General features: G+C 42.9%; 1 protein-coding gene across 2 annotated transcripts; it reads right to left on the bottom strand.

The window, feature by feature from the left end:
* Positions 1 to 478: 478 nt before the first annotated feature.
* Septin14 (septin 14) lies at positions 479 to 26,349 on the bottom strand. Of its 2 annotated transcripts, none has more exons than XM_087903604.1 (10): positions 26,271 to 26,349; positions 25,543 to 25,611; positions 21,385 to 21,502; positions 19,608 to 19,803; positions 16,305 to 16,491; positions 12,753 to 12,914; positions 8,811 to 8,907; positions 7,701 to 7,869; positions 6,600 to 6,732; positions 479 to 2,501 (listed from the first exon to the last, which is right to left on the bottom strand). In XM_087903604.1, the coding sequence occupies exons 2-10, from the start codon at positions 25,594 to 25,596 to the stop codon at positions 2,322 to 2,324; spliced, it is 1,296 nt and encodes a 431-aa protein (XP_087759730.1). In that variant the 5' UTR covers positions 25,597 to 25,611; positions 26,271 to 26,349; the 3' UTR covers positions 479 to 2,321. The 2 variants fall into 2 exon arrangements, with proteins under 2 accessions (XP_087759730.1, XP_087759728.1); XM_087903602.1 differs by having other exon boundaries at positions 26,211 to 26,330.
* Positions 26,350 to 27,444: the final 1,095 nt, after the last annotated feature.

Below are 27,444 nucleotides of genomic sequence, written 5' to 3'. Positions count from 1 at the left end.
CAGGTTTTCAGCCTTGGTTTGACGCAATCCCTCCTTTCTATACTCCCAACCCCTCTCTTTAAAGAGGTTTGAACTCTGATATTTTATCTCGGAGACACTAAACTTGTGTTTATTTATTTTATTTTATAGGGATCACACCTAGGAGTTTGCCTTCAGACACAAGAGACTTTGGACCTAGACTCTGGAAAAACATGAGAACTGATAGAGCTTGGGGACTCTTGTAAATGGGGTAAATCCACCATGCATTATGAGACAGCCATGCCATTTTGGTCCACTGACAGATGTGTGACTTGAAGCTGAAAACTTCCCACTATGTTCATGTTTTCAATGTTCGGGACTCGGTGATGCTATTTTGGAAGAGCAAGAAAGCTGTGGGAATGGGGAACAGCTGGAAGAAGTTGGTCACTGGGAATGCATCTTAGCCACGTCTGTCTTGATCTCTATCCCAACCCACCCTGCTGTAAACTGAGCCAACAGCTAATACACACCATGAATTTTATTGATGTTATCTATTGTATAACATTGTCAGTTCCAATTTTACAAACACTGCATTAAGATTAAAGAATGGCAATAGAAAAGCATTTCAGCAATATAACTCACAGCCATGTTGAAAACAGTGATACGCTATATTATGTTTGAAAGTCAATTATCTAGCTGGGCAGTGGTGGTGCATGCCTTTAATCCCAGCACTCGGGAGGCAGAGGCAGGTGGAGTTTGATGCCAGCCTGGTCTACAGAGTAAGTTCCAGGATAGCTAGGAATACACAAAGGAACCCTTTCTCAAAAAATAAAAAGGTCAATTATCTGAATTAAACTATTCATGTATATAATGCAGATAACAGACTACTACTGGGATGATTTATTCAATTAATAGTATTCGCTGTGCATTAGGAATTGCCCTAAATCTAGGAATGAATACATAAATGACATAAATGATCAGAAGAAAGATCTTTGTTCTTCTCCTGATGGCACTATGATAGCCATGTATTATATGTCTTTCTCACCCGACTTGTAAGATGACTTACCAAAAAATACAAAACTGTTTTGGATTTGTTTCTCTTTCTTGTCACTTTTCACACAAGACTTTTTCACGGAAATATTATAAGTATAAATTATAAAGTGTTTTGAGTACATATAGTGATAGCCTTAAATGCTGCATTTGAAATGGATGCAATATTAAAATTTCATTAGAACTCTACTTTGCTCAGGACTATTAAGAAAGAATTGATCCAAATGTGGCTGAAGTACACAGAGACGAAGTCCTTCAAAGGCTGCATTGTCATAGAATGGGTCAGCATGGGGAAGGTCAACCACATTCAAATAAGTAACTGGGACTTGAGAGATGGCTCAGCCACTAAAGGCTAGGCTCACACCAAAACATCAAATAAGTAACAGATAAAAAATGTTTTAAATTTAAAAAGCCGTCACCTCAGTTTATAAAATCAGGACATTTTTAAAAACAGGACAAAGAACCATATCCCATACTGTACACGGTAATAATTTTTTAGCATAAAGCCAAAATCTTTAAGGATTAATATTATCAGTCTGCTGCCGTCTAGATTTTGAACCTTTCGTTTTCACTTCCACAAGTATGGCACCAACGCATAGGAGTTCTAATCAAAACATAATGCTACATTGCAATTAAAGTTATCAAGAATAGCTATCAATAGAATTTGGTAAGGGAATAACCAATAATCACCTTTTATAACAATACTTTATGCCTATGCATCCTCAAGAAAAATTCGATAGAGCTAGGTATGCTGGTTTACGCTTATAATCCCAGCACTCGGAGGCAGAAGCAGGAGTATTACTGTTCAAGGACAGACCGATCTACACAAAGTGCTAGCAAGGACAGCTAGTACTACATAGTGAGAACCTGTCTCAAAAAAAAATAAACAACAAAACACACACACACATACACAGAGAGAGAGAGAGAGAGAGAGAGAGAGAGAGAGAGAGAGAGAGAGAGAGTAAAAACTCTAAAGAAGCAGAAATTGTAAAAGTCACTACTAGAGTCAAAGGCACATCGGTATCAAAGGTCCTCTGTCTGATCATACATGTCTATACTATGCTAGATACTTCTTGGCTATGTTTATTAATGAACACAACCATGGAATGCTGGTCCATGTTGCAACACCTCACAAGATACGCATGGTATCTTCCTCCAAAGTATTTGACACTCCAGTACAAAATCACACATGCTAAATAATTGCTGAAAAGATTAGACTTCCAGTCAAAGTTAAGTATTATGCAGCAGACAAGTTCATGGGTACATGAAGAGAGGATGGTGAACTCTCAACCAGCCTGAATGGTAAGAAGAGATCATTTCTTGCGATCTTTGTCCTTCTTTACATTGGTGTACACCTGAGCCTGCGATGTCTCAGAGACGGCCTTCATTTTATAAAAATCTATGATTTGCTCTTCTAATTTTCTTCTCTCTTCTTCCAGTTTCAGGGTCTCCTCTTGTTGGATTCTCTTCAGGTGTTCAAATTTGTCCTGCAGCTATTTAAAGAAGAAGGAGGAGGAGGAGGAGGAGGAGGGGGAGGGGGAGGGGAGGGGAGAGAGAGGGGAAGAGAAAGAGGAAGAGTCGCAAAGATTCATGAAATCCAAAAGGCAGTGTATGACCCAAGAAACACTTCTTTGAATCTTTGGACTTCTACAAGGTAAATGGAAGCCCTTAAAGGGGGTCCAGGGCTGGGTGGTGGTGGCACACACCTTTAATTCCAGCACTTGGGAAGCAGAGGCAGGCGACCTCTGTGAGTTTGAGACTAGCTTGGTCTACAAAGCAAGTTCCGGGGCAGCCAGGACAGTTATATATAGAAACCCTATCTCTGAAAAAAGGGGGTGGAGGTCAAGTGTATCACTACTGTGCTCCCTAAAATTACAAAAACTAAACTTCATAGTATAATTGGTTTCAAGTTCTGGTTCTGTTTCTAGAGTTGAGCAATGGACCATTCTAAACCTATTACATTTATATTTTATATTATTAGATCATAGGAAATGTGAGGGTGTCGAGGAGATGGGGGTGAGGGTTAAAGGCAGAAGAAGAAAGCAGGATCTGGTAGCAAAATCCAGATGGGCATTTGAAAGTTGGTTTCATATAGGTTTTTTGTTTAGTTTGTTTTGCTTTTTGAGACAGGGTTTCTCTGTGTAACAATCCTAGCTGTCCTGGAAGTAGCTCTTGTAGACTAGGATGGCCTTGAATTTACAGAGATCCTGTCTCTGCCTCCCAAGTGTTGGGATTAAAGGCATGTGCCACCACCACTTGGCTTTTGTTACGGTTTTAATCAAAGTTTTACTCCACTAACTCAAGCTGACTATATTCTCTTGTGATTTTGTCTATAGTTGGTTCTCTCCTTCCACCATGGAGTTTCCAGGATCTAACTCAGGTTAGATCTAACTCAGCTTCAGCAGCAAGCACCCTTCTTACTTCCTGAGCCATTCTGCTGGCCCCAAACTGGTCCACTTTGAAGCGTAATTTGATTATACGTCATTTAGCATGGGGGATTCCATTCTGGTTTGGTCTTCTTGTACATTAAAATCTAATGCAGGGAGTTAGTGCAAAACTCACCTCCCCTAATTTGTGAAAAACAAAAATAAAACTACATTTATTAATTTCTTTCATGTGGGGTGGGGTAAGCACAAACTGCAATGCAAGTGTGTCGGTCAGAGAACCACTTGCAAGAGTGAGTTCTCTCTCCTCTCACCGTGTGTCTCAGGGATGGAATTCAGGTCATGAGGCTTGGCGGTAAGTGCCTTAATCTGCTGAGTAATCTAAATGGCCCAATTTCCAGTAACTTTGGTTTAAAACACTGAAAAACTTCTAAACCTTATGAGAGGTACACAAAAGATAAAGAGAAAATTAGCAAAGCAGGAGGCTACAGAAACATTAACAAGTAACAGATAAAGCCAGCAAGAGAAGAAACAAAGGAACTGGCAATAGAGTCGGCCAACAGGAAAATGGGAACATTAAGTTCCCATCGATCAATAATCACTTTAACTGTAAGTGGATTAGACTCTCTAATTAAAGCATAAGTATTTAAGATTTTTAAGACAGTATTCAGTAGAGCATTGCCTACAAGAAAATGTTTTTCTTATATACACACACACACACTAATACGCATGCACATGGGCATATACACACAGAGAGATTAATGATAATAATTCATTGAGGAAAAAGGAAACTTTCAGCCAAAATCTATAGCAAGGAAAAAAATCTCTCTGAAAAATAATAAAGAAGCTAATTTGTTCAGCAGATACGTTTGCAAAAATATACTGTTGTGTATCACTTTCCTCCCAGATTCAAACCTTCCATCTTGGAGGGAAGCTAGTTACGACACAGGATGTTTAGAAGGAGGTAAATCACCAGGATGGTCCTAGTGAGGCCAAGGATTCCATCCTGCAGGGAAAGTCAAGTTCAGTTGAGGTCGGGAATCCTTGATAGCTTCAGGAAGTCCCTAAAACTGTCCAGATTCACTAGACACACCTCTCCCTGGGTTTATATAAGCTGTGGGGAAGGCTGAGAGACACTCTCGGACAAAACAATCTGCCTGGAAGAAGCAGAGAGCCGCTGAGCTACCTGGAAGAGGCTCAGACCACCTGAGCTAGCCGAAAAGGACACTCTCCAACCTGCTGAGCTACCTGCAGGTTGCGCAGTAGGCTCCACATACCCAGCTCTTGTGAGCTGTTGTCCATGCTGGGGTGGCTTTGGTGATGTAGCTGTCTCTGGGTCATTTCTGCTCCTGTAACATCTCACCCATCTTCCTGAGGTCACCCCCCAATAGGGCTAATGGATCCCCCAAGTTGGACTTGAAATAGGAGAAACTGAGAATAACAAATGGATATTATAAAGGACTTACGAAGTTTTTTAAGGGAATATTAAATAATACAAAGCAGAATTTAGCTTAGGGAGCCCTCCCAGGACTTTTAGCAGAGTAAGACAATCCTGCCAGGCGGACAAGATAACCCTGGTTAACAGCAGCCTGGTAAAAGCAATCCAGGCTTGTCTCTGGATAACTGTGACAATATTTTATACTGTAAGTGTTCCTATTTGTCCAAACAGCCAAACCTTAAGATTTCTGTCTTTGTGAAACATGTTTAATTACTCAAAATGTAACTTGAGGTCATAAAACTTTATAAGGCTATGGGAATGGGAGGGTGGGGGTGATGCCTGTTCATGGCCAATTTCTCCTTGGACACTAGCAAACACTGAACACATGGCTAGCAAACACTGGACACATGTTATTATTATTAAGAGTTTTTTCCCTAATTTTTCCTGAGTGTGTGACATGAGTTATCACCGAGGGGGATGGCTAGTTTCTCTGCTACCTCCTCACTTTAGAGAGTCATCAGTGTCCTATCTAGGGTAAGGAGATGTGTGTTTGTGTTTCCATAGGAATATTGTCACACAACTTATACAACAGACCAGAAAGGATAAAGAGACAGTGAAGCAATCGTAGCTCCAGGACAGCCAGGACCGCACAGAGAAACCCTATCTCAGGGGGAGAGAAGGTGGGGAACAGAAACTAACTACTGCAGCCAGGCAGTAATGGTACAAAGTCATTGGTTTCAGCATTTGAGAGTCAGAGGCAGGCAGATCAAAAGCAAAACTAAAGAGTGAATTCATAACTAAGTGGAAACAGTAAAATTATTGAAAACTGAAATTATAATATAAGGAAGTTTTCCAAAGAATACTGAGGCTATGTCCAGGCAGCCCTTTGCTAAAGAGATTAATAAAGTTGGAAATCAGTTTTAGTCATGAAAGCAATGGAGAATGGCCCTGAGGCGTTTGGGAGGTCTCTGAGGCAAGCTGTCCGGACAGGTGTCCCAGCAACTTAATGATTCACTGCTGTGTGCCGCACAGCACTCCTTAAACTCCAGCCAAAATCATTTGGGAATGGCATGTCTGCATCTGATGCTCTAGCAGGTACAAACTATAAGTCTTGGGTTCTGTCATGTGATGATGACTCTATGGGCAAGCACAAGGCAAGAGCTGTGAAGCTAAGAAGTCTCCTCACAGGTTCCAAAAGACATCATAGATAGGCTAGCGGCCCTGTCACAGGGTCATAGCTCCTACAGAGGGACTAAAGATATCATAGATAGGCTAGCGGCCCTGTCACAGGGTCATAGCTCCTACAGAGGGACTAAAGATATCATAGATAGGCTAGCGGCCCTGTCACAGGGTCATAGCTACTATAGGGGACTAAAGATATCATAGATAGCCTAGCGGCCCTGTCACAGGATCATAGCTTCTATAGGGAACTCCACTTAAGACGATGCCTGATGAAACTATGGAGCTGGGGCAGGCCCCAAGACCCCCTGTAGGGTTCTTGCTGGCAGAGCTGTAAGCAGAAGAGGCGCTGGGTGAGTTGAGAGGGAAGTCCTCGGAGACACGGGGCACTTAAAAAGACAAATTCTCAAAATGCTCAGGGGGAAAGGGTATCATTTCAGCCTATCATTTCATAAATGCTATACTAAGATCCTGTGTATGAATAGCTACTTTTAGAGAGATGGAAAGTTTCTTCCAAAATAAGAATCCACTGGAGCTCATCCCCCAAAGAACAGGACCCAGAGAATGGACGTGAGGTGAGTGATACGTGCCTCCTTTTCAGCATCCTTAAAGGTCAGTTCCTTCTCCTTGACCCGCTGCATGAACGTCTGCTTCAGCTCTTCCTCCTCCCTCTGACACTGAGCATGGAACTCTTGTCTTTTGGCTTCATACATCTCTTGGAAACTAAAAGCAAGAGTTCATCACCCTTAGATTTAAAACACGGATAAAGGGCCAGTGTGATGGCTCGGCAGGTAAGGAAGGGTACTTGCTGTCGTGCGAAAAGATCCGAGTGGATCCCCAGGACCCATGCGGTAGGAGAAAGGCAACTCCTACAAGTTGTTTTCTGACCTCTGCATGCGTGAACACACACACACACAAATAAGTAAATAAGCAAATAAATAAATAAATGTAAAATTTTTAAAGTTATTTTAAATGCAACCATGGCGACTACAACATGAACATAATCCAATCCATACTTCTGTAGCCAAAATGTTGTCAGTGTGACGTAACTGTTCTGTTCATAGGCTTTTCACCTGACTTCCAGCATTTGTATAACTACTTTCTAATGCTTTTTCAGCAACCTCTTCTCCAAAAACCTTTGTCAATTTTTATTAATAAATGCCAATACTTGATTATCCTTCCATGAACCTCTGTTTTGCACAGATACAAATGTTTTTAAAACATAGTGCCTTCCCTGGAGCTCACAGTTCAAAACATGCAATACTGGACACACTCTAACCTATAAACGAGCCCCGTCATGATGCTGCTTCTGATGCCTCCCCATCCAAGTCCAAGAACTATTAAAAACCTAAGAGTTCATCATGAGCCACCTCTTCATTCTTAGATGAGCATACCTGGTGGTTTTAAGGGCATCCTAAAGGATCAATTTACACATAAAGCAATTTCTTTTTAAAGATTTATTTACTCTTAATTTTATGTGTATGAGTGTCTATCTGTACGTATGTCAATATAGCTTATGTGGCCAGGTGCCCACATAAGCCGGAAGAGAACACTGGGTCCTCTAGAACTGGAGTTACAGATGACTGGGAGGCAGCAAGGAGTGCTGGGGATTGAACCCGGGTCCTCTGCAAGAGCAGCAAGCACTGAGGAACCACTGAGCCGGCTCGCTAGCCAGCACAGGCTTCCCTCACCTCACTGGCTGACTGTCGGGGCCCGTGTCGTGGAAGCCCAGTTGCTGCAGTCTGCTGCTCCTGTAACACTCGTAATGCTGGGTGTGGGTTTGATCTTTCAGGTCTTCCATGTGCGTGCACAGCAGCAGATCCCGGAGCTTCACAAAGTCGCAGTGGTTCTCATTCTCCACTGGTCAAAAGGAAATCGGAGAAATCCGTTATGGAGGACTTCCGTTAGTATTGTGCTGAATAAGCTTTCTACCGCTTTGGGTGTTCTCAATCCAAATATTTGCTCTTTTTTTAGTACCATCTCCAACTTGTCCTCATTTGTTACCATCACCCCCCTCATCTGCATATTAAAAAACAAAACAAAACAAAAACTTTGAGCTCACCAATTATTTCTACTATTTATTTAGTCTATGTGGTATCTGATCTTGCTTTCAACCTCACAGACCGGGAAAGGTAGAACCTGAATGGAGAGGTTGCCTCCAATCAGATTGATTTGTGGGCGTGTCGGTAGAGCATTTTCTCGATTGCTAATTGGTGTAGAAGGGTCCAGCCCAATGTGGGCGGTGCCATCCTGGGCAGGTGTATCTAGGTAATAGGCGCTATCTTTTCTTGTAGGCGCTAGTATCTAGACTTCAGTTTTGTTCAAGTGAGCCTGAACATTCTGAATGGCACCTTTCAGGAAGACAGAGACCGTGTGCGTGTGGCACATCGGTTAAACGAGGAGACTTTGTAGGTGTGGGTCTAAGTCAGCTTAAGGCAAAATCCTGCAGCAAAGGTGCTCAACATGTGGATCGCGACCCCCCTGGAAGTCTCATGTTGGTTTTCCTACATAGCAGATATTTATGATTCATAACAGTAGTAAAATTAAAGCTCTAACATAATAACAAAATAATTTTATTGTTGGGGGTCACCACAACATGAGGAATTAACGGGGTCGCTGCGTTAGGAAAGTCGAGAACAACTGTACCACAAGAATGGAATCTGTATTTCTCATTAGCAACTACTAACCTACAAGCTAGTTAAGAGTTACCGACACTGGCCCAGATGCTATTTGAGACTTCGGAGAGCCCAGTATATACTGGATTTAATCATCATGAGATTTAAACACGCTCTCATATTTACCTTGCAAAACTCCCCAAGGGTAGTGACGACCTCTGACCATTCTTTTTCCAACTTTCACTTCCTCCATACTTCCTACCACAGCAAAAGGTAGCAGCCCCTAAACAAATAAAAATGACACAAGTTTCCAGACGGTGGTAGCAGAGGCCTTTAATCCCAGCACTTGGGAAGCAGAGGCAGGCGGATTGCAGTGAGTTCCAGGCCAGCCTGGTCTACAAAGCAAGTTCCAGGACAGCTAGGACTGTTACACAAAGAAACCCTGTCTCAGAGTAGGGGGTGGATACAAGTTAAACTCCCTTCAAACACTATGCTTTACAAACGATATGATAGGGGAATTCAGCCAATCACATTCTGTCCGTGGGGCGTGTTTCCCTAAGGTAAAAATTTACCTATAAACCTGGCGAATGCGCTTCCCCGCTCTCTCTCGCTTGGCTCCTGCGTTCCGGACTCTGGTGTGAGTTTTCCTTCTGTTTATTAAAGCTGTATCTTTTGTATTAAGCTAGTCTGGCGAATCTTTAATTACCGATCGACCTCGCCCCTTCAATGATGCACTTTTTCTATGATAGGTGAAGCTAGTATAACACATTTAACTGCACAAATAATCTATCGTGTCAGATTTTTATACTTAGATAATATGTGCTAATTATTTTTATGAGCATTTATCTCAGGCTGACATAATTTAAAAAAAAAAAACTACCTACCTAATAGTGCTACCTTTCCTAAAGAAAGGCATCATGGTGCATGTAGTAGAAAGATAAAAAAGATTGTTAATACACATAATTTTCTCACATTTTCTTTACACTGAACACATAGACAATATTGGCGAGATGATATGAAAACTGTTTTATTGATAGTATGTAAATTAACAGAAGAACCGATTAGAAATAAAGAATAAGCTGGGCATAGTAGTGCGCACACCTTTAATCCCAGCATTTAGGAGGCAGAGGCAGGTGGATCTCTCTGAGTTTGAGACCAGACTGATCTACAGAGTGAGTTCCAGGGATGCCAAGGCTAGAGAGTGAGATCCTATCTCAGAAAATAATAATAAATAAATTAAAATGATGGCTAGTTAATGGATAAAGAGCATAAAATCTGCTAATGAACAATATTATGTGTGTCCTCAGGGGAACTAGGGTGCTAGTTTCATTGATAAAGTACACGCTCTGTGAGCATGAGAACCTGAGTCTGATCCCACAAAAAAATCAGGCATGAGCCAGGTGATGGTGAACGCTTTAATCCCAGCACTTGGGAGGCAGAGGCAGGTGGATCTCTGAGTTCCAGGCTAGCCTCTTCCACAAAGCTAGTTTCAGAACAGCCAGGGCTATACAGAGAAACCCTATCTTTTAAAAAAAAAGAAAGAAAGAAAGAAAGAAAGAAAGAAAGAAAGAAAGAAAGAAAGAAAGAAAAGGAAAAGAAAATTGAAAATTCAATCTCAGTCTGGGAATGAAGCTGAGCCATCAGTAGATTGCTTTCTTAGCATGTGTGAAGCTCAGGGTTCAACCCACACTGCTAAAAACAAAATTCAATATAAATGATGAGTGGAGTCTGGGAAGTGCGTAAATTAGGGGCTATAAAGAGAGACTGAATAATGAATATATAAAGACAGACGGGCAGGATAATCTAGACTGCTTCACAGCATGAAGTGAAACGGAAAAAGAGAATTCAAGGGGCCCTTGTAACTTACAAAGCAAGGCAAAATGTCAACTTAAAATAAACAATCTGAATATATGTTTCTCCCTAGGAAGACATAAAAATAGACATAAACCTGTGAAAAGACATTCCACATCTGTAGTCTTCCAAAATGCAAATCAAATATACAGTGGGATCCACCCATAATAAGTAATGTCGCCAGATTTTCTTAACATTTATATAGTATGAATTAAGACAAAGAAATTAAATCAAAATTCCTAGGGCAGGTGTTTAGGGAATCAATACAACAGATCTTCAAATGACTAGGTGTAGTTATCACAGGATCGAAGAATTCTATTTCTAGATATATACTCAGGAGAAATTAAAGTACATGTCATCACAAACACTTGTACATAAATGCTTATAATAACATTCTTTATAATAGTCAAAATGTGGAATAAGCCCAAATGTAGTATATTCACACAATGATCTCTAGGCATGCATGCGTGCATACACATTCAGTACAAATACTCGTACGATATTGTAAATCTTGAAAACATTATCCTAACTGAAGATAACAGGTACAAAAGATTACATGTAATTCATCGCATAAAATACCTAGAAGAGGAAACCACATGAAAATATCTATAATTTACATAAACTGGTGCATAAATTTACAAATACACCTTAAATGGTATGTTCCCATCTGGGCTAACAATGCTTCCTCCAAGACACAAAGGCCATCTAACAAAAATCTCAACACCAGGTATAAGAAGCCCTCTTTTGAGCTGTTGGTCAAGGTGGTCGAAGCAACTCCCAAAACATTATAGGTAATTGCTGTTCCCCTTGGTTGCCCCTAAGAGGTGAAAGAAAAGTCCTTATTGCTGAAGACACCACGCACTTCAGACACTGAGTCCAGAATCCCCTGAGCTAGAACTGACCTAAAAGCCTCTCCCTGAAGACTAGCTTTCATGGTTCTAGAAAGTGCCATGCAAACTTCCAAAGGAGGGAGGCAACCAACAGCCCTACCCAGCTGTGGTGCCTAAGAACCACAATGATAACCAGCGTGGAGCAATAACCCTAAGAGTGTAGTAGTAGCACACATACCTTGGCAGTATCCAACACCTCTCTAATCAGGCATAAGATCTGATTAACAAGACAGAAAGCATGCCTGGTAACAGAAACCCAGCCAACTACCCAGGGCTCGTGAAGTCATGGATCTTGGGGGGGAGCCTACAACCACTGCTTTCCTAAACCAGCATCATCCCTAACTATGGTCTGAATATTTGTTCTCATCACCACAGATAAATGGAGTCCTCACACCTCATCAAGAAAATTCTCTTTACAACAGAAAATATTACAGAAAACACAACCCAAAAAAAAAATGCAGAGTTGTAGAGTCTGGTCCCAACAGATACACCTACAATACAACTCTCAAATCTAAGGTTCAGGGACCGTTGTAGGAAGAGAGATCAGGATGATTGTAAAAGCCAGAGAATCAAGGAGTTTGCTGTAAGGCTGTGTCTCTTAGGAACCAACATGACTGCCTGAACAGGAGCTGAATGAGGACCACAGTAGACAGGCTAATGTGGGGTGGGGACCACAGGGAGTCTTGACCCTACGCAAAGGACTCCAGGCAACTAATGCATCCTGAGGGCAGGAGAAAGTCTTCCTCAGGGATGAGCACACCAACTGTTTCTCCAATACCAAATGTCCACACTCCAAAAACAAATATACAAATTGTATTTCTGTATTTAAGTAAATATACATAGCTGTATCTGTATATGATGTGCATGTGTATGTATGAAAAAGCAACTAATGAGAAAAAAGCCATGAATTTGAAAAAGAGCACGTTGGAGGTTTAAGTTCTGTTGGGAGAGTGTTTGCCTGGCAAGAACAACGTCCTGAGTTTGAACCCCAGCACTGTATACACCAGGCCTGGTAGCTCCTACCTGCCCAGTATCCAGGAGATAGAATTAGGTTGGGTCAGTCTCATCTATACAGTAAATTCAAGGCCAGCCTGGACCACATGAAACCCTGCCAAGGAAGGATGGAAAAAAGAGAAGAAGAAAGGACGAGAGGAAGGGAAGAGAGGGTGGGAGGGAGGGAGGGAGAGAAGGAGGGAGGAAGGGAGGGAGGGAGGGAGGGAGGGAGGGAGGGAGGGTAGAAACATTTCCCCCACAATGCATTTTGAGGGAAAATATATTGTTTATTATCTCTTGTCTGATACAAGTGATAATAAAGTGCAGATAATATTACAAACTGTACTTCAGTCTCACATGTGAAGGGAGTTCAGACCCAGCAGAAGAAGCTTACATTCACCGAGGTGTTTACTTGAGCAGCATCTTCGTCATCCTCCGGAAACTGAAATATCCGGATGCCGTTGCTGACCAGCTCGCTCATGATGTTACTCTTGAACCTCTGGAGGTCGCTTTTGGAAAGTGCGTCGGCTTTGGCAATCAGTGGTATAATGTTCACCTGTTGGGAAGGGAGGCGGGTCAAATGTCACAGTTTTCCAGCCTAAACCGTACTCCTGAAAAACATTGTGTGTGTGGTTTGTGGTCGCTGCTGTTGCTTTTGTCAGGATCTTGGCTGGCATGCGGTGAAGAGGGCTGGGGTTGCACAGCTGTGCCCCAGGGTTCTCCACTACGGAGAATTTCTTGTTTGGGGGGACTGCTGAGGATTAAAGCCTCAAGCCTTGAATGCTGTAGATAAATGTTTTACCTCTGAGCTACTTCTTGAGTCCTCATCCTTTACCAGAACTCAGGCTTAGAAGCTTTCACCTTGTTTCTCTTCTAAAAATCTCCCCTAAAACCTAGGCAACAAACAGGACCCTAAGAGAGACATGCATGGGTCTAATCTACATGGGAAGCAGAAAAAGACAAGATCTCCTGAGTAAATTGGGAGCATGGGGACCATGGGAGAGGGTAGAAGGGGAGGGGAGAGGCAGGGAGGAGAACAGAGAAAAATGTAGAGCTCAATAAAATCAATTTTAAAAATATATAGCTCAGTAAAAACAATAAAAATTTTTTAAAAAACAGCTCCCCTAATACCTCTGTAGTTTAAGCAGTAAGATTCAGAAGACCGATAACTTATCAAACTGGCTGACGAAAAGACGTCTCGTCAAAACGTTGGGAGAGAGAGCTTTTCTCCCAGCTATCACTCATGTGACTGCTTCTCCAGACGTGCATACCAACCAATAATAAGGTATGGATGAAGAAATATCAGCTTTATGTCAGTTGCTTTTATTTCCCAATTCTCAAAGCTCATTTTGCACATTTTTGGACAAATCTCATGTTTTTCCAAACATTTATGCTAAACTAGAGGGGGGAAGAATCTAATAAGGGACTAGAAAATTTAATCAAATGAACAGAATTTAATCTAAACTTGTAAGCTATATATATGTACATATACATATATACACGTGTGTTGACCTCCTATGAGAAGACATGCTCATGATAGATTCGAGCAGTGGAGAAAGGTACACAGTCAGAAATGAAAGTATTCTGGTGCGAGTTCTGGTCTCGGGGAGAATCTGTCTGAGGAACTACAACAGCTTAGAACGAGTCTTTATGTAACTATATTATTAATGGTATTTTTAAGATTAAAAACGTAACGGTCTCAAAGAGGCAGATGAAAACTTTAAATTTAAAGTGTTACAGAGGCTACGAAAGCTTGAGATGAGAGCCAACATCTACTGTCCAATCCTTATGAATACGATGAATCTAGACTTCAGCACATTCTTCCAAAAAGCAGTGGTCCCTGTCTGCAAACTAGAAAACAGGCTGAGCATGTTGGAGCTGAGGCCTAGGGTCACTATACCTTTATATATGTAGAGTAGTACGTTCTAGGTCAGAGGGGAAACCACACACATCACTGAGGCTGGAGACACATGCTGTGGGCCCGAGCCTAGAGCCCCTCCATGCCTCAGCTTCAGAATTGCCTTCTCCCTCACAAGAACTGTGCCATCAGCTCTCGCATCTAGAGCAAGGTTCTTATCTTGTCCTTATGCCAGGAAATCACAAAAACTTGAAGACTTTTCTAAAACCATGGAGTAAGACGTCTAACAAAGGAAACTCCGCTTGTGATGGTAACACCTGTAAGTCCAACGCCTGGGAGGCTGAGGCAGGAGGATCATAAATTCTAGGGCAACCCAAGCTACGTAGCAAGCCCCTTTGTGAAGAAAGCAGGTCCACATGTCTCATAATCTCCCTCAGTGTTTTGCTTTGGGGTCTCTTTCTCTACAGGAGGCTGCTGCTCCCTGTTCTGCTTTCTGCGTCTTCTCTGAGAGAATTCAAGACCAGAACCAGAAAAGTTTCGAGTTTCATTGTATCAGTGATGCCAGCCAAAGATTCATAGGATTGTCTTATAGAGTCATGCAGTAGATTCAATTTTCAATTATATACAAATGGCTGTGATCTGATTAGAATTTTTCTTTTCTTTCTTTTTTTTAAGTTTTTCAAGACAGGTTTTCTCTGTGTAGTTGTAGTCTTGACTGTCCTGGAACTAGCTTTATAAACCAGGCTGGCCTTGAATTCATAGAGACCCACCTGCCTCTGCTGGGATCATAGATAGGCATGTGCTAATCTGATTAGAATTTAGTCACAGAAAAAAATTCAAGTTTTAGCCTAGCAGTGGTGATGCATGCCTTTAATTCCAGCACTTGGGAGGTAGCAGCAGGTGGATCTCTGAGTCGAAGGTCAGCCTGCTGAGTTCCCGGACAGTCAGGGCTACACAGAGAAATGCTCTCTCAAAAATACAAAAGCAAAAAGATTTTTTTTCGAGTTTTATTTTAGTGTTTTTCCTATACCTCTCTCTCCAGATGGGAAAAAATTGGGGAGCTGTTGGTTTTTCAGTTATTTTTGGTTATTTTTTTTTTCAGTTATTGCTGATTTTTTTTTTGAGACAGGGTTTCTCTGTGACTTTGGAGCCTGTCCTGGAACTAGCTCTTGTAGACCAGGCTGGCCTCCAACTCACAGAGATCCGCCTGCCTCTGCCTCCCGACTGCCCAGCTTATTGCTGATTTTTTAAGACATGGTCTCACCCTGCAATGCAGGCTGCCTGAAGACTATGTAGCCCAGGTTTGCCTCAACCTCACAACCGTCCCCCTGCCTCATCCCCTTAAGTCCTGAGATTACAGGCATGCATCACCACACCAATCACCAAGCAGTTATTGTTTTTATTAAGTTTGCCTGGAATGCTAGCTAAAGATGAGATTCTATCAAACATTAAAATTTCCCTCCTCTGTATTTTATATATTGATAACCGTCAATGTCTCAGAGCATATCAGTACTTGCAGATGGAAATTTTAAATTAAAGTTAGACTGTTATAATGGGGTCTGACCCAGTTTGGTTACCAACCTTATAAGAAGGAGAAATGTGGCCTACAGTAGCGATGCATACCCCTAATCTCAACTCTGTAAAAACTAAGGCAAGAGAATCAGGAGGTGAAGGTCAACCTCAGGTACATATCAAGTTCAAGGCCAGCCTGCGCTACAAAAGACCCTGTCTAAAAAAGAAAAAAAAAAGAATGTTGTCCATACAGACACCAGTAGATCGGCCATGTGAGAAAAAGGGACGACGTAGCCACCTGCAGATTAAGAAGATAAAGGCTTACACCTTGATTTCCTAGATTCCAGGACTACATGAAAAATGACTTTTTTTTTAATTGTTTAAACCATCCACTCTATGACATGGTTTTAGGAATGCCCTAGAAAATTCAGTCAAATGCTTTCAAGAGCAACCAAAAATATTTAAATATATGCACATATTCTAAAATAATAGACAGTTGCATATAAATGCTTCGCAACATGCTGTCATCTCAAAACATCCACCGGACCGTGAAAGACTGACGGTTTAGGAACACACCCTCCTGTCAATGTTCTTCATCGTCATCAGGTCCAGGGACTTGAGGGAGTGTCCTGTAGGCGCGATGAAGTAAAGGCACACATGGATACGGGAATCGTTATAGTCCACCAGGGAACGCTTGATCTTCAACTCCTCCTGGAGATATGCCTCAAACTGAGCATCCAAGTAGTCAACTACTGGCTGGTAACTGAAAAAAAAAATTATTTAAACATTTAGCACGACAGATTAGTAAAATCAGAATCTAATGTCTTACTATGTAATCATCATCGTGTGCAATAAACAGTTTGTCGCTTGATAAAATCAATGCATTTTGCTGAGTAGTGGTAGCTAACACCTTTAATCCCAGCACTTTGGAAGCCAGATGCAGGAGGATCTCTGTGAATTTGAGGCCAGTCTGGTCTACACAGAGTTCCAAGACAGTCAGGACTACACAGAGAAACCCTGTCTTGAAACCCTCCCTCCAAAAAAAGATGCATTTCATTGGCCATAAAATATAATTCCACATAAGGAGTATGGCTCAGTGATAGAATGTGTGAATTCAAGTCCTATCCTCAAAGAATGCGACTTTATTTTAGGGGAAAAGGGGTTGTAGCTGCAATTTCAAAATTTTAAAGCAGGTCATAATAACATCTTTCCTATACTCCTAACACCAGAAGTCTGGGGCAGGAGGATTGCTCTGAGTAGTCTGTCTAGACTACTTAGTGAATTCAAAGTTAGCCTGGAATATGTAGCAAAACCCAGTCTCAAGAGAGAGTGAAAGATAGAAACTTGAATGAAGGTCACTGGGACCCTCTGTCCACATCCAGTGACAACTATCCAACACATAAAGATCAGCTGAAATCGCTGTGTGACGGTGGAGGTACAGATGAGTGACAGCCGACACATGAAGCTACAATAAACAAAGAAGGGCTCTTTTCCCAAAGCCCCGGTCTTGCTGGACTCTAGAAGGCACCTTAAGCGATTTTTCACCCGCTCTGTAGCTGTCCGGGTTGGGTTTTTGTCAAGTTGACCCAGGGTATAGTCATCTATGAAGAAGAACCTTAAGGGATAAAATGCCTCCGTCACACTGCGTGGGTACAAGTCCGCCGGGAATTTTCTGGCGTAATGACCGATGTGGGAGGGCAGAGCTCGCTATGGACGGTGCCTTGATGGTCTAAGAAAGCAGGCTGAGCAAGCCGCGAAGAGCAAGTCAATAAACATCACCCTCCTGTGGCTTCTGCTTCAGTTCATGCCTCCGTTGGTTTCTCTCATTGGGAAGGACGATGTCTCTGGATGCGTAAGCCTCTCCTGTCCATGTTGCTTTGGATCATGGTTTCTTACCACAGCAATAGAAACCAAACTAGGATTGGAGCCCAGGCTGGTCTCCAGCTCATAGCAAACCCTTCGGTTTCTTATAAGCTCTGACCCCTTGCTTCTGGATTTCTTGACTGTAGATGTGTGAAAAAAATGTTTTTATTGTTTTAAGCATCGGTCTGGGGGTATGAACCACAGTCAATTGCAGCAACTAATGCAAGATGAACTGTGGGTCTTATTTTTATCACAGAACAAAGCGTGTAGCGTTTAGTAGAATTAAGCTGATTATTAAAATGTTGCTCACTTTCTAAGAATAACTACTTAAAGCAACATGCCGCGGTCCTTTGTTTCATCCTTTTCCTGTCTATTCTTTGTTCGAAACCTTGTCCTGAAACAGAAAGTAATGGTGAGTATTTAAGATGTTCTCCGCAAAGAAAAAAGGTACTGATTTTTAGAATTTGCTGGCTTCAAGGCAGGCGTGGTGGTGCACACCTTTATTTCCAGCACTTGGGAGGCAGAGGCAGCCTGGTCTATGGAATGAGTTCTAGAAGAGCCAGGGTTATACAGAAAAACCCTATCTCAGAAAAAAAAGAAGAAGACGAAGAAGAGGAAGAGGAAAAAGAAGAAGAAAAAAAAGAAGAGGAGGAGGAGGGGGGGAAGGGGGAGGGGAGGAGGAAGGGGAGAAGGAGGAAGAGGAAGAAGAAGAGGAAGGGAAGGGAAGGGAAGGGGAGGGAGGGAGGGAGGGGAGGGGAGGGGAGGGGAGGGGAGGGGAGGGGAGGGAAGGGAAGGGAAGGGAAGGGAAGGGAAGGGAAGGGAAGGGAAGGGAAGGAGAAGGGGAAGGAAGGGAAGGGAAGGGGAAGGATGACTTTTCTAACTGCAGTGGTATGAATATTCTCATATTCCCATCCTGGCTGATTCTATGCTGCTCACATGATGTCATTAAGTCAGAGCAGAAGGTGGCTCAGCTAAGACCGTTTGCCGCTCTTCGAGAGGACCCAGGTTTGATTCCCAGCATCCACATGGAAGCTCACAACTCTCTGTTACTCCAGTTGCAGGGGATCTGACACTCTCTTCCAGCCTCCATGGACACCAGGCATACATGTAGTACCTAGACACACACACAGGCAAAGCGCCCATTCACATAAAATAAAATTTTTAAGTAAAGCAACTACACTAGATATATAAAAGCACCCATTTCATAATATTACTTCATGAGGAAAGAATTAAAAGCTAGAAGGAAAGACATCAATTACCATAGAAGAAAGTACAATTTAGGGCTGAAGACATGGCTCAGTGGTTAAGAGCACATATTGCTCTTTCAGAGGACCTGAGTTCAGTTCCTGGCATCCATCAAACGGCTCACAGCCTCCACTAACTGAAGAGACTCCAATGCCTCTGTTATCTACAGACACCTAGTATGTACACACAAACTCACACACACACAAACTCACACACACATACAGTTAAAATGATAAAAATAAAAATTTTAAGATATTACAATTTAGTCTAGCAAAAAGAAGGCAATTTGTTGAAATGAGAAGAATTTTAAATAAAATATCAAAACACAGTGCCTGGTAGCACATACTTTTTATCCAAGCACTTAGGAAGCAGAGGCAGGTTCAAAGTCAGGCTGATATAGAGTTCCAGGATGGTTGAGGCTACATAGTAAGACCTGTCTCAAAAAAAAAAGTGTGGAGGGGTGGAGGCTGGAGAGATGGTTAAGAGCACTGACTGCTCTTCCAGAGGTCCTGAGTTCAATTCCCAGCAACCACATGGTGGCTCACAACCATCTGTAATGAGATCTGGTGCCCTCTTCTGGCCAGCAAGCATAGAGACAGACAGAACATTGTATACATAATAAATAAATAAATCTAAAAAAGAGAGAGAGAGAGAGAGAAAAGGAGTGATCTCTACTTATTTTTTAAAGAGAATAAAACGCATCATAATGAAACCCAATACCTTCCACGCTAACTTTAAAAATTAATTTAAAAACCATAAGAAAGCACTAACCTGGCTTCTTTGTTTATCTGATCACCGTACCCCACTGTCTTCACAACAGTCAACTTCAGGGGAATGTTTCTATCCTGAAGTTCATACGTCTTCACTTTAAGTCCAACCTTTGAATAGAAATGGGAGGCCTTGCTCTCTTTCAGATTAATATTGAACAGTGTGTTGATCAGTGTTGATTTGCCGATTCCAGTTTCTCCTGTAATAAACACAAGCCCATCATCGCAGAGGTGTAAGAGAGTGCTGAGCCTCAATGAGCGGTTTAAATGGTTCCAAATGGCCGCGCTCCTACAAGGAGAGGGCAGAATGATCGCAAGAGGCTGTGGCTAGAATTGAGGTTTGATAGGAGCACACATAGCTTCAAATATGCAGGAGTGAGTTTTTATATCAGCTGCACAGCAGAATGACTAAGCTAACGAAAAAGTACATTTCAGAATGGCTAAAGGATGAACTTCAGATGATAGGAAAATAGAGAAGGCGTCAGCTGTGGATTGTGCCCGTTATTATTTTAAAAAACTGATTGGGGGCTGGAGAGACAGCTCAGTAGTTAAGAAGTCTGGCTGCTCTTCCAGAGGACCTGAGTTCAATTCCCAGCAACCACATGTTGGCTCACAATCATCTGTAATGAGATCTAGTGCCCTCTTCTGGTATGCGGGCAAAACACTGTATACATAATAAATAAATCTTTAAAAATAAATAAAAATAAAAAACTGATTGGCTGATAGTAGGGTAAGAAGAGATTGGGCCAGACAGCCAGAGGCAGAGAGGATAATAGGAGAAGAAGGGAGGAGTCAGAGAGTCAGGATACCGCAGTGAAGCAAAATGAGAATGCCATATTGAGACAAGGTACCAAGCAGCGTGGCTAAACATAGATAAAGTTATGGGTTAGTTCAAATGGAAGGGTTAGCTAGAAACAAGCCTGAGCTATCAGCTAAGCATTTACGATTTATATTCAGCCCCTGAGTCAGTTATTTGGTACCCTGCAGTCAGGACAGGAAACATCCAATCACAGACTATGTTCGTGATCTTGCTGAGATCGCTCTACATTGTCATATCGCAGCAACAGCTCATACCCTATCTGTGTATAGAACTAGAGTTTGCTGAGTGACAGTGATGTTTGCTTCCAACACATCCATGAACAGCCACACGGAAATGCCCCTGAATGTGTTCATATTGGTTAGGGCTCCCTTAGTCACTAGTATGGAAAAGAAAGAGAATAGACTGCTCTGTGTCAGACTTTAAAGAACACTGAAATAGTTTCAGTTTTTTTAAAAGAGAGAGAGAGAGAGAGAGAGAGAGAGAGAGAGAGAGAGAAGATCTGACGACGTAGCCCTAGCTGCCCTGAAATTTGCTACGTAGACCAAACTGTCCTCAAGCTCAGAGGGATCTGCCTGTTCAGCCTCCCAAATGCTGGGCTAACAATACCTGTCAGAGTCAAGAGGTGGTGGCCCATGGCTTTTATCCCAGCACTCGGAAGGTAGAGGCAGGCAGATCTCTGTGAGTTCGAGACCAGCTTGGTCTACAGAGCAAGTTCCAGGACAGCCAGGGCTACAAAGAGAAATCCTGTCTCAAAAAACAAACCAAAGAAAACAAGCACCATGTGTCACCAGGCCAGGCTGAAAGTTTCTTAAATGTTTAAACAATGCAGTTAAGAAGGGGGAAACAACATAAACATGAAGAAACGTTCCTGAATTGATGTCAGTATTATGCTGTTTGGTATCAGTTTAAATGAGTAGGAGACAAATGAAATAATCATTTACATGCAGGGTTTGGCACTTACCCACGCAGAGAATATTGAAAGAGAATCCTTTCTGGATGGATCTGTTCACCAGCTGAGTGGGCAAACATTCAAACCCAAAATGGCCAAGAGTGGTTAAGCAACGGATGTTCTCATTGTGCTTAGATAAGACAAACAGAAGGGTTCATATTAGAATCAGAAATAGCATCCTTAGGAAAGACAACACTTTGTTTAAAAAAAAAAAGTCAGGACCAGTTATCCCTGCGTTGTCCACTCAATGCAAAGGTATGAAGTGAATTTTTCACAAAAAGAACTCAAATGTTGATGTCATTGTTACAAATAAATTGAATCAACCTCTGCTCACACTCTAAGAGGGCATGTTTCTAAATTCAATAAGAAATTAAGGACAACAGAACACCATTTGAAACCCCAGGGTAGCTGGGTGGCAGTGGGTGGTGGTAGCATGTGTTTTAATCCCAGCACCAGGAACCAGAGGCAGGAGGATCTCTGTGAGTTGGAGGCCAGCATGGTCTACAGAGTGAGTTCTAGGACAGCTAGGGTTACACAGAGAAACCCTGTCTCAAAAAAACAAAAGAAAAAGAAAAAAGGAAAGGAAAGGAAGGGGGGAGGGAGGAAGGAAGGAAGGAAGGAAGGAAGGAAGGAAGGAAGGAAGGAAGGAAGGAAGGAAGGAAAGAAGGAGGAAAGAAAGCTGACAAGATGGTAAACACAAGACTTCATGTAAAGTCCAGTGCCAGGCGGGTAAAAGCTAACACTGGGTCAACTATCACAATCCGATCTTGAGCCAGCGCCCGCTGATGGGACCTCTGACTCAGTGGAAGGGCCAGAGATCTGTCCTGCAGGCTATTGGCCTGCTAATCTGTCACTGTGAACACTAGGCAGCCCACAGCAGCATGAACCTCGACTGCGCTCCAGTGGTGTGCAGGGTTGACGAACTGTGGGCTCCGGGCGAGATAATAAAATACAGCATTCATGGCTGGGAGGCTGTGAACTTGACACTGGTTCTCAACCTGCAGGTCGTGACCCATTTGGGATCACATATCATATCCTGCATATCAGATATTTACATTATGATTCATAACAGTAGAAAAATTACAGTTATGCATTAGCAATGAAAATAGGGTTGTTATTTTTTCTAATTTTTTTGAGACAGGGTTTCTCTGTGTAGCAGTCCTGGCTGTCCGGAACTCACTCTGTAGACTAGGCTGGCCTCGAACTCACTGAGATCCTCCTGCCTCTGCCTCTGCCTCTGCCTCTGCCTCTGCCTCTGCCTCTGCCTCTGCCTCCCAAGTGCTGAGATTAAAGGTGTGCACCACAACTGCCTGGCAATGAAAATAACTTTATGGTTGGGGGTCACCACAACATGAGGAACTGTGTTAAAGGGTCGTAGTATTATGTTGGTTGAGATCCACTGACTGACTTAGAAGATTGGGATACACAAGAATGTACACACACATACACATGTATACAGGGGCACACATGTGTGCACACATGCACACCAAAACCTGGGGAGAATCCTACAGTGCCTGATCACAGGGTGATGACTGTCGAGAGATCTGGACCTGCCCTGGGCCCATCAGTGAGGCCCATGGGAAAAAACAACCTGCCATTTTTGGATATATCCTGTCCTGCCTTCTAGACAGTTCAAGTGACATGAACTTCAGGTTCAAAACAAGCCTAGCTTGGCTTGTCCCTCAGTGCTGACACAGTGGCCACAATACAGCATGATTACTGAACTTGACGACTGGTGTCTCCTTCCACAGGCAGCTTTGTGGGTGCCCGTGGCACTGCTGGGACTGAGGGCGGTTGCTTCCAGCCCTTTGCTTCTGCAGGAGCTTCTGGTGCCCGTCCCGTTGGCAGAGCTCAACTCAAAAGTGCCACTGCTACCATCGTCAGACTGGCCAAAGAGAGGGTACTGTACACTCAGAGCTGTGTGCATGACAGCTGCATGAACAGTTAGAATGTCCCCACCCATCATGACCCTCAGCAACACGTTCTCTTCAAATCTATAGCAGCACGCACTGTCCCCAAAGCCATTAACTATAGCCGCGGATGATGCAGAGAAATGGGCATGTCCAGTTGGAATCAAAGCCAAGACATGCACCAGATTGAAATGCCAAGATACATCTTCAGGAGGAAGCCCTTTACTGGGACACTTTTAAGTGTGGTCAAGACAACTGATGAAGGGAAGAAGAAAGGAGAGGAGAGGAGGGAAGGGGAAGAAGGGAAGGGAAGAAAGGAGAGGAGAGGAGAGGAGAGGAGAGGAGAGGAGAGGAGAGGAGAGGAGAGAAGAGAAGAGAAGAGAAGAGAAGAGAAGAGAAGAGAAGAGAAGAGAAGAGAAGAGAAGAGAATTATGGCCAGGCGGTGGTAGAAAACTCCTTTAGGGATGTAGAGGCAGGCAGATTTCTGTGAGTTTGGGACCAGCCTGGTCTACAGAGTGGGTTCCAGGACAGCCAGGACTGTTACACAGAGAAACCCTGTCTCAAAATAAACAAAAATAAACTATTTTTTTAAGTTTTCAAAAGAACATGGTAATTCTCTAGCAACAGTTCCCAACAAAAATGATATTGAAGAAATGTCTGACAAAGAACTTAAAAATGTTTTAGTTTATTTATCTAGTAGGTGTTTTGTCTAAACTAAGAAAAATGCAGAGAAGACTTAAATAAACAAAGCCAAAGGGTTGCATAATAACAGACCCTGAAGAAAAGCAAAAGGACATTAGACAGATCCAAGATGGCGAACTAGAACACTCACCAGTTTCTCCAGCAGGTGAAACCAAAACAACCAGAGAACAGCCAAAAGGTTCAGACAAGCTTGGGGAAACTCAAGAGACTTTAGACAGTAGAACAGTGAACTCCCCAGAACTGATTATACAGCCACACCACAGAGATGAGAGAGAATCTAAGCAGACCCAGCACGGAAGTGGTGCTGGGCTCAAATGCATTTTCAGCAGACAATGGCAGTGCAATCCCCAGAGAAATCTGGCTCTCAAGAAATCGTGTGCCTGGGCCGTGGTGGTGGTGCAGGCCTTTAATCCCAGCACTTGGGAGTGAGTTCAAGGCCAGCCTGGTCTACAAAGCGAGTTCCAGGACAACCAGGACTGTTACACAGAGAAACCCTGTCTCGAAAAACAAAACAAAACAAAAAGTTGTGTGTTCTCCAAAATCATGCTTACAGCGGCATAATGGGGAATTAACTTGAGAAGAACCCGAACTTGCTTCTCTAGGAGTCAATGAGTCTGGGTTTGTTTGTCACTGGGGACCCCCAGCAATATTATACTGACTCAGCAGGCATCAGCCTTGAGACCTGTTTGCCCCTAGTGGAAAACATCTGATGATACAGAACGCACTGAGAACTTCTTGCAGTGGGAAGCTGGTCTGTGCCGCACAAAATAAAAGAGGAATGTGTCCCTTTAAGACTGGTTAAGACCAGCAGCTCAGAAAGCCGGCTGGGAGGATCCAGAAAGAATCATTGCAAGTCCTTTCATGCAACTACTCTGGGGAACTGAGTCTGAGAGTCCCGGATCTGTGGGAGACAGACTGATAGGCAGGACCGCCATAAATCAGATGTCTCCTGCACAGCAAAGGAAGTGATTGACAGTGAAGAAACAAACTACAGCGTGGGAGAAAATCTTTCCCAGCTATCCCTATGGCAGGAGACTGGTTGGCTGGAATCCCCTGGTCTTAGGGACCCTGTGGCCTCTGTCAGTAGCAGTCAGAGAGGCAGATCACGCACTGTATCGCTGTAACAGGGCCTCCTACCCTTTCTTAGCTTTCCCACCTGGGGAGGAGCGGTGCAGGGGGTGTGGGGACCATACTTTGCAGAGGACAGTGAGTGAGTCTCTACACCGCTTCCTCCATGAAGGACTTTGCCACAGTGATGATAAAAAAAAAAAAAAAAACAACTCATAACACCTCTAGGGAGGTTTTAATCTTGGATTTAGTCTCCTTTGCTTTGAAATGAGAATAATGTTTTTGCCCAAGAAAAAGAACAACAGAGTCAAGAAACGTGTTAACAATCATTTAAACCGTTGTTTGCATTTAAATCTAACCAGTAGAAAGGTTGATTCTTTTCCACAGAGACCAAGCCTCCTTTGCTGGCCAGACCTGACTTATAATCAATATTTTGAAACTCCTTATTGAAATACACAACGAATAGTTATATTTGAAAGATGAACTTAACTGTGTCTTCGTTGCTCGGTATTTGTGTTGACATGTCCATTGGGTTTTCTGCCATGTCAGACCGAAAAGGCTGAAACAGAGAAAACATTGTCAGTGCTGCCTACAGCGGTCATATTCTTTAACCTAACGTACATTCATGGAGAACACAATACAGAAACTACCCCCAACTTTCCCGTGCCATTCTCACCCTGCTGGCGCCTAAACAAGCTTGTGTGTGCTCGAGAACATGGCCAACATATGAAGTAACATCACTTAACAAATGTTCCACAGGATGGAAAGAAAGATAAACTCGCGTAAAATCAGAAAGTTGCAGAGTGCATTGCTTTTGTGGATTGTGTTAGCTAGCGATAAATTTCACTGGGACATCCCATACCTGCATAACACCATACTCGGTCCTCCGTTTAAACGGTTCTGAGCGTGGGGGAAAGAAGAGGTGACGGAACAGGAAGAAAGACACTCAGAATGATGTCAGTTCCAAAGGACCTTACTACTGAAGCTGGAGCATAAGCCCCCGGCCGTTAAAGAAGAATTGAAAGGGGCTGAAATTAGAACATTAATAAAGAAAACAGACTTCTAAAATCTACACCAGTTCTTTAGGTACCAACCCAAAGGCAAATGTTGCCTTCATGAAGCACCTTCATGTCCCTAGCATTGTGCTGGGTGCTTTACCTTCTGCCGTAGTTAAAGGACACCTAAGATCATCAGACTCAGAATCATCAGGCGACTTACTTGCCCGGGTTCCAGCCGCACAGTGCGCACAGTCTGAACGGACTCAGAGGTTACTGTGCTCTCCCTCGCTATCTGTAGATATGGACCAAACTGATAGCTACTGTGTTTGCAACAGTTGGGAACAAGGGAGTTAAGGTACAAAAGAGTGTGTTGTCCTGGTCTTCAAGCAGAACGCTCTGAGAAGGCCACGCTACCCCGCTTTTGAGTACAAGGCGAAGAAGCTAAGACTATGAGGCCTTTTGAAAGGATGTGTGTACTCTTGTTTTATGCATTTGAGTGTTTTGCCTGCGTGTGTATATATGTGCACCATGTGTGAGCCTGGTGCCCTAGACATCAGAAGAGGACATTGGATGCCCTAGAACTGGAACTACAGACACTTGTGAGCTGCCGTGTGAGTGCCGGGAAAGCCAGGTCCTCTGCAAAAACAGAAAATGCTCTTGACTGCTGAGTCATCTTTTCAACCCTCATAAGACATGTTTTTAAAAGAGATGTTACGTGTGGATAAAGCAAAATAAAAGCAGTGGTTCTGTTTCATCTGACATAGCTGGGATTACTCACCACGAGTACATAACTTTATCTCATGTTTCCTTGACATTAAATAAGATTCTCTCACAAATGGTCTCTGTTCTACTGTACAATTTACTCTAGTACATGTGAAGTTTCTGTGTGTATTTAGCAGAAACTTAATGTTGGCCATTGTCATGATTTTCAGTCCTTATCTGCGATCAGTAATAAGTGTTTCAGAAGTTAAAAATGGGATTGTTTCAAAACTTCTTATACTATAAAGTTAATTGCCAGATTTGGGGGCATATGTCTATAACCTCAGCACTTGGGAGGCAGAGGCAGGAGGATCGGGAGTTCAAGATCATTTTCCGATACTTAGTCCAGATCTTAGATAGGGTTTCTGTGGTTGCCAAGAGACACCATGATCAAAAAGCAAGCTGGGGAGGAAAGGGTTTATTGGTTTTCACTTCACATTTCTGCTCATCATCAAAGGAAGTCAGGACAGAAACTCAAACAGGGCAAGAACCTGGAGGCAGGATCTGATGCAGAGGCCGTGGAGGGTGCTGCTTGCTGCTTGCGGCTTGCTCAGTTTGCTTTCTTATAGACCCCAGGGCCACCAGCCCAGGGATGGCATCACCCACAACAGGATGGGCCTTCCCCACCGATCCCA

Source organism: Myodes glareolus, chromosome 2, assembly GCF_982192425.1.
Source record: "Myodes glareolus chromosome 2, mMyoGla1.1, whole genome shotgun sequence".
NCBI classification, from domain to species: domain Eukaryota; kingdom Metazoa; phylum Chordata; class Mammalia; order Rodentia; family Cricetidae; genus Myodes; species Myodes glareolus.
The sequence above is the reverse complement of the archived record's forward strand: the minus strand, read 5'-3'. Positions and strand labels throughout refer to the sequence as shown.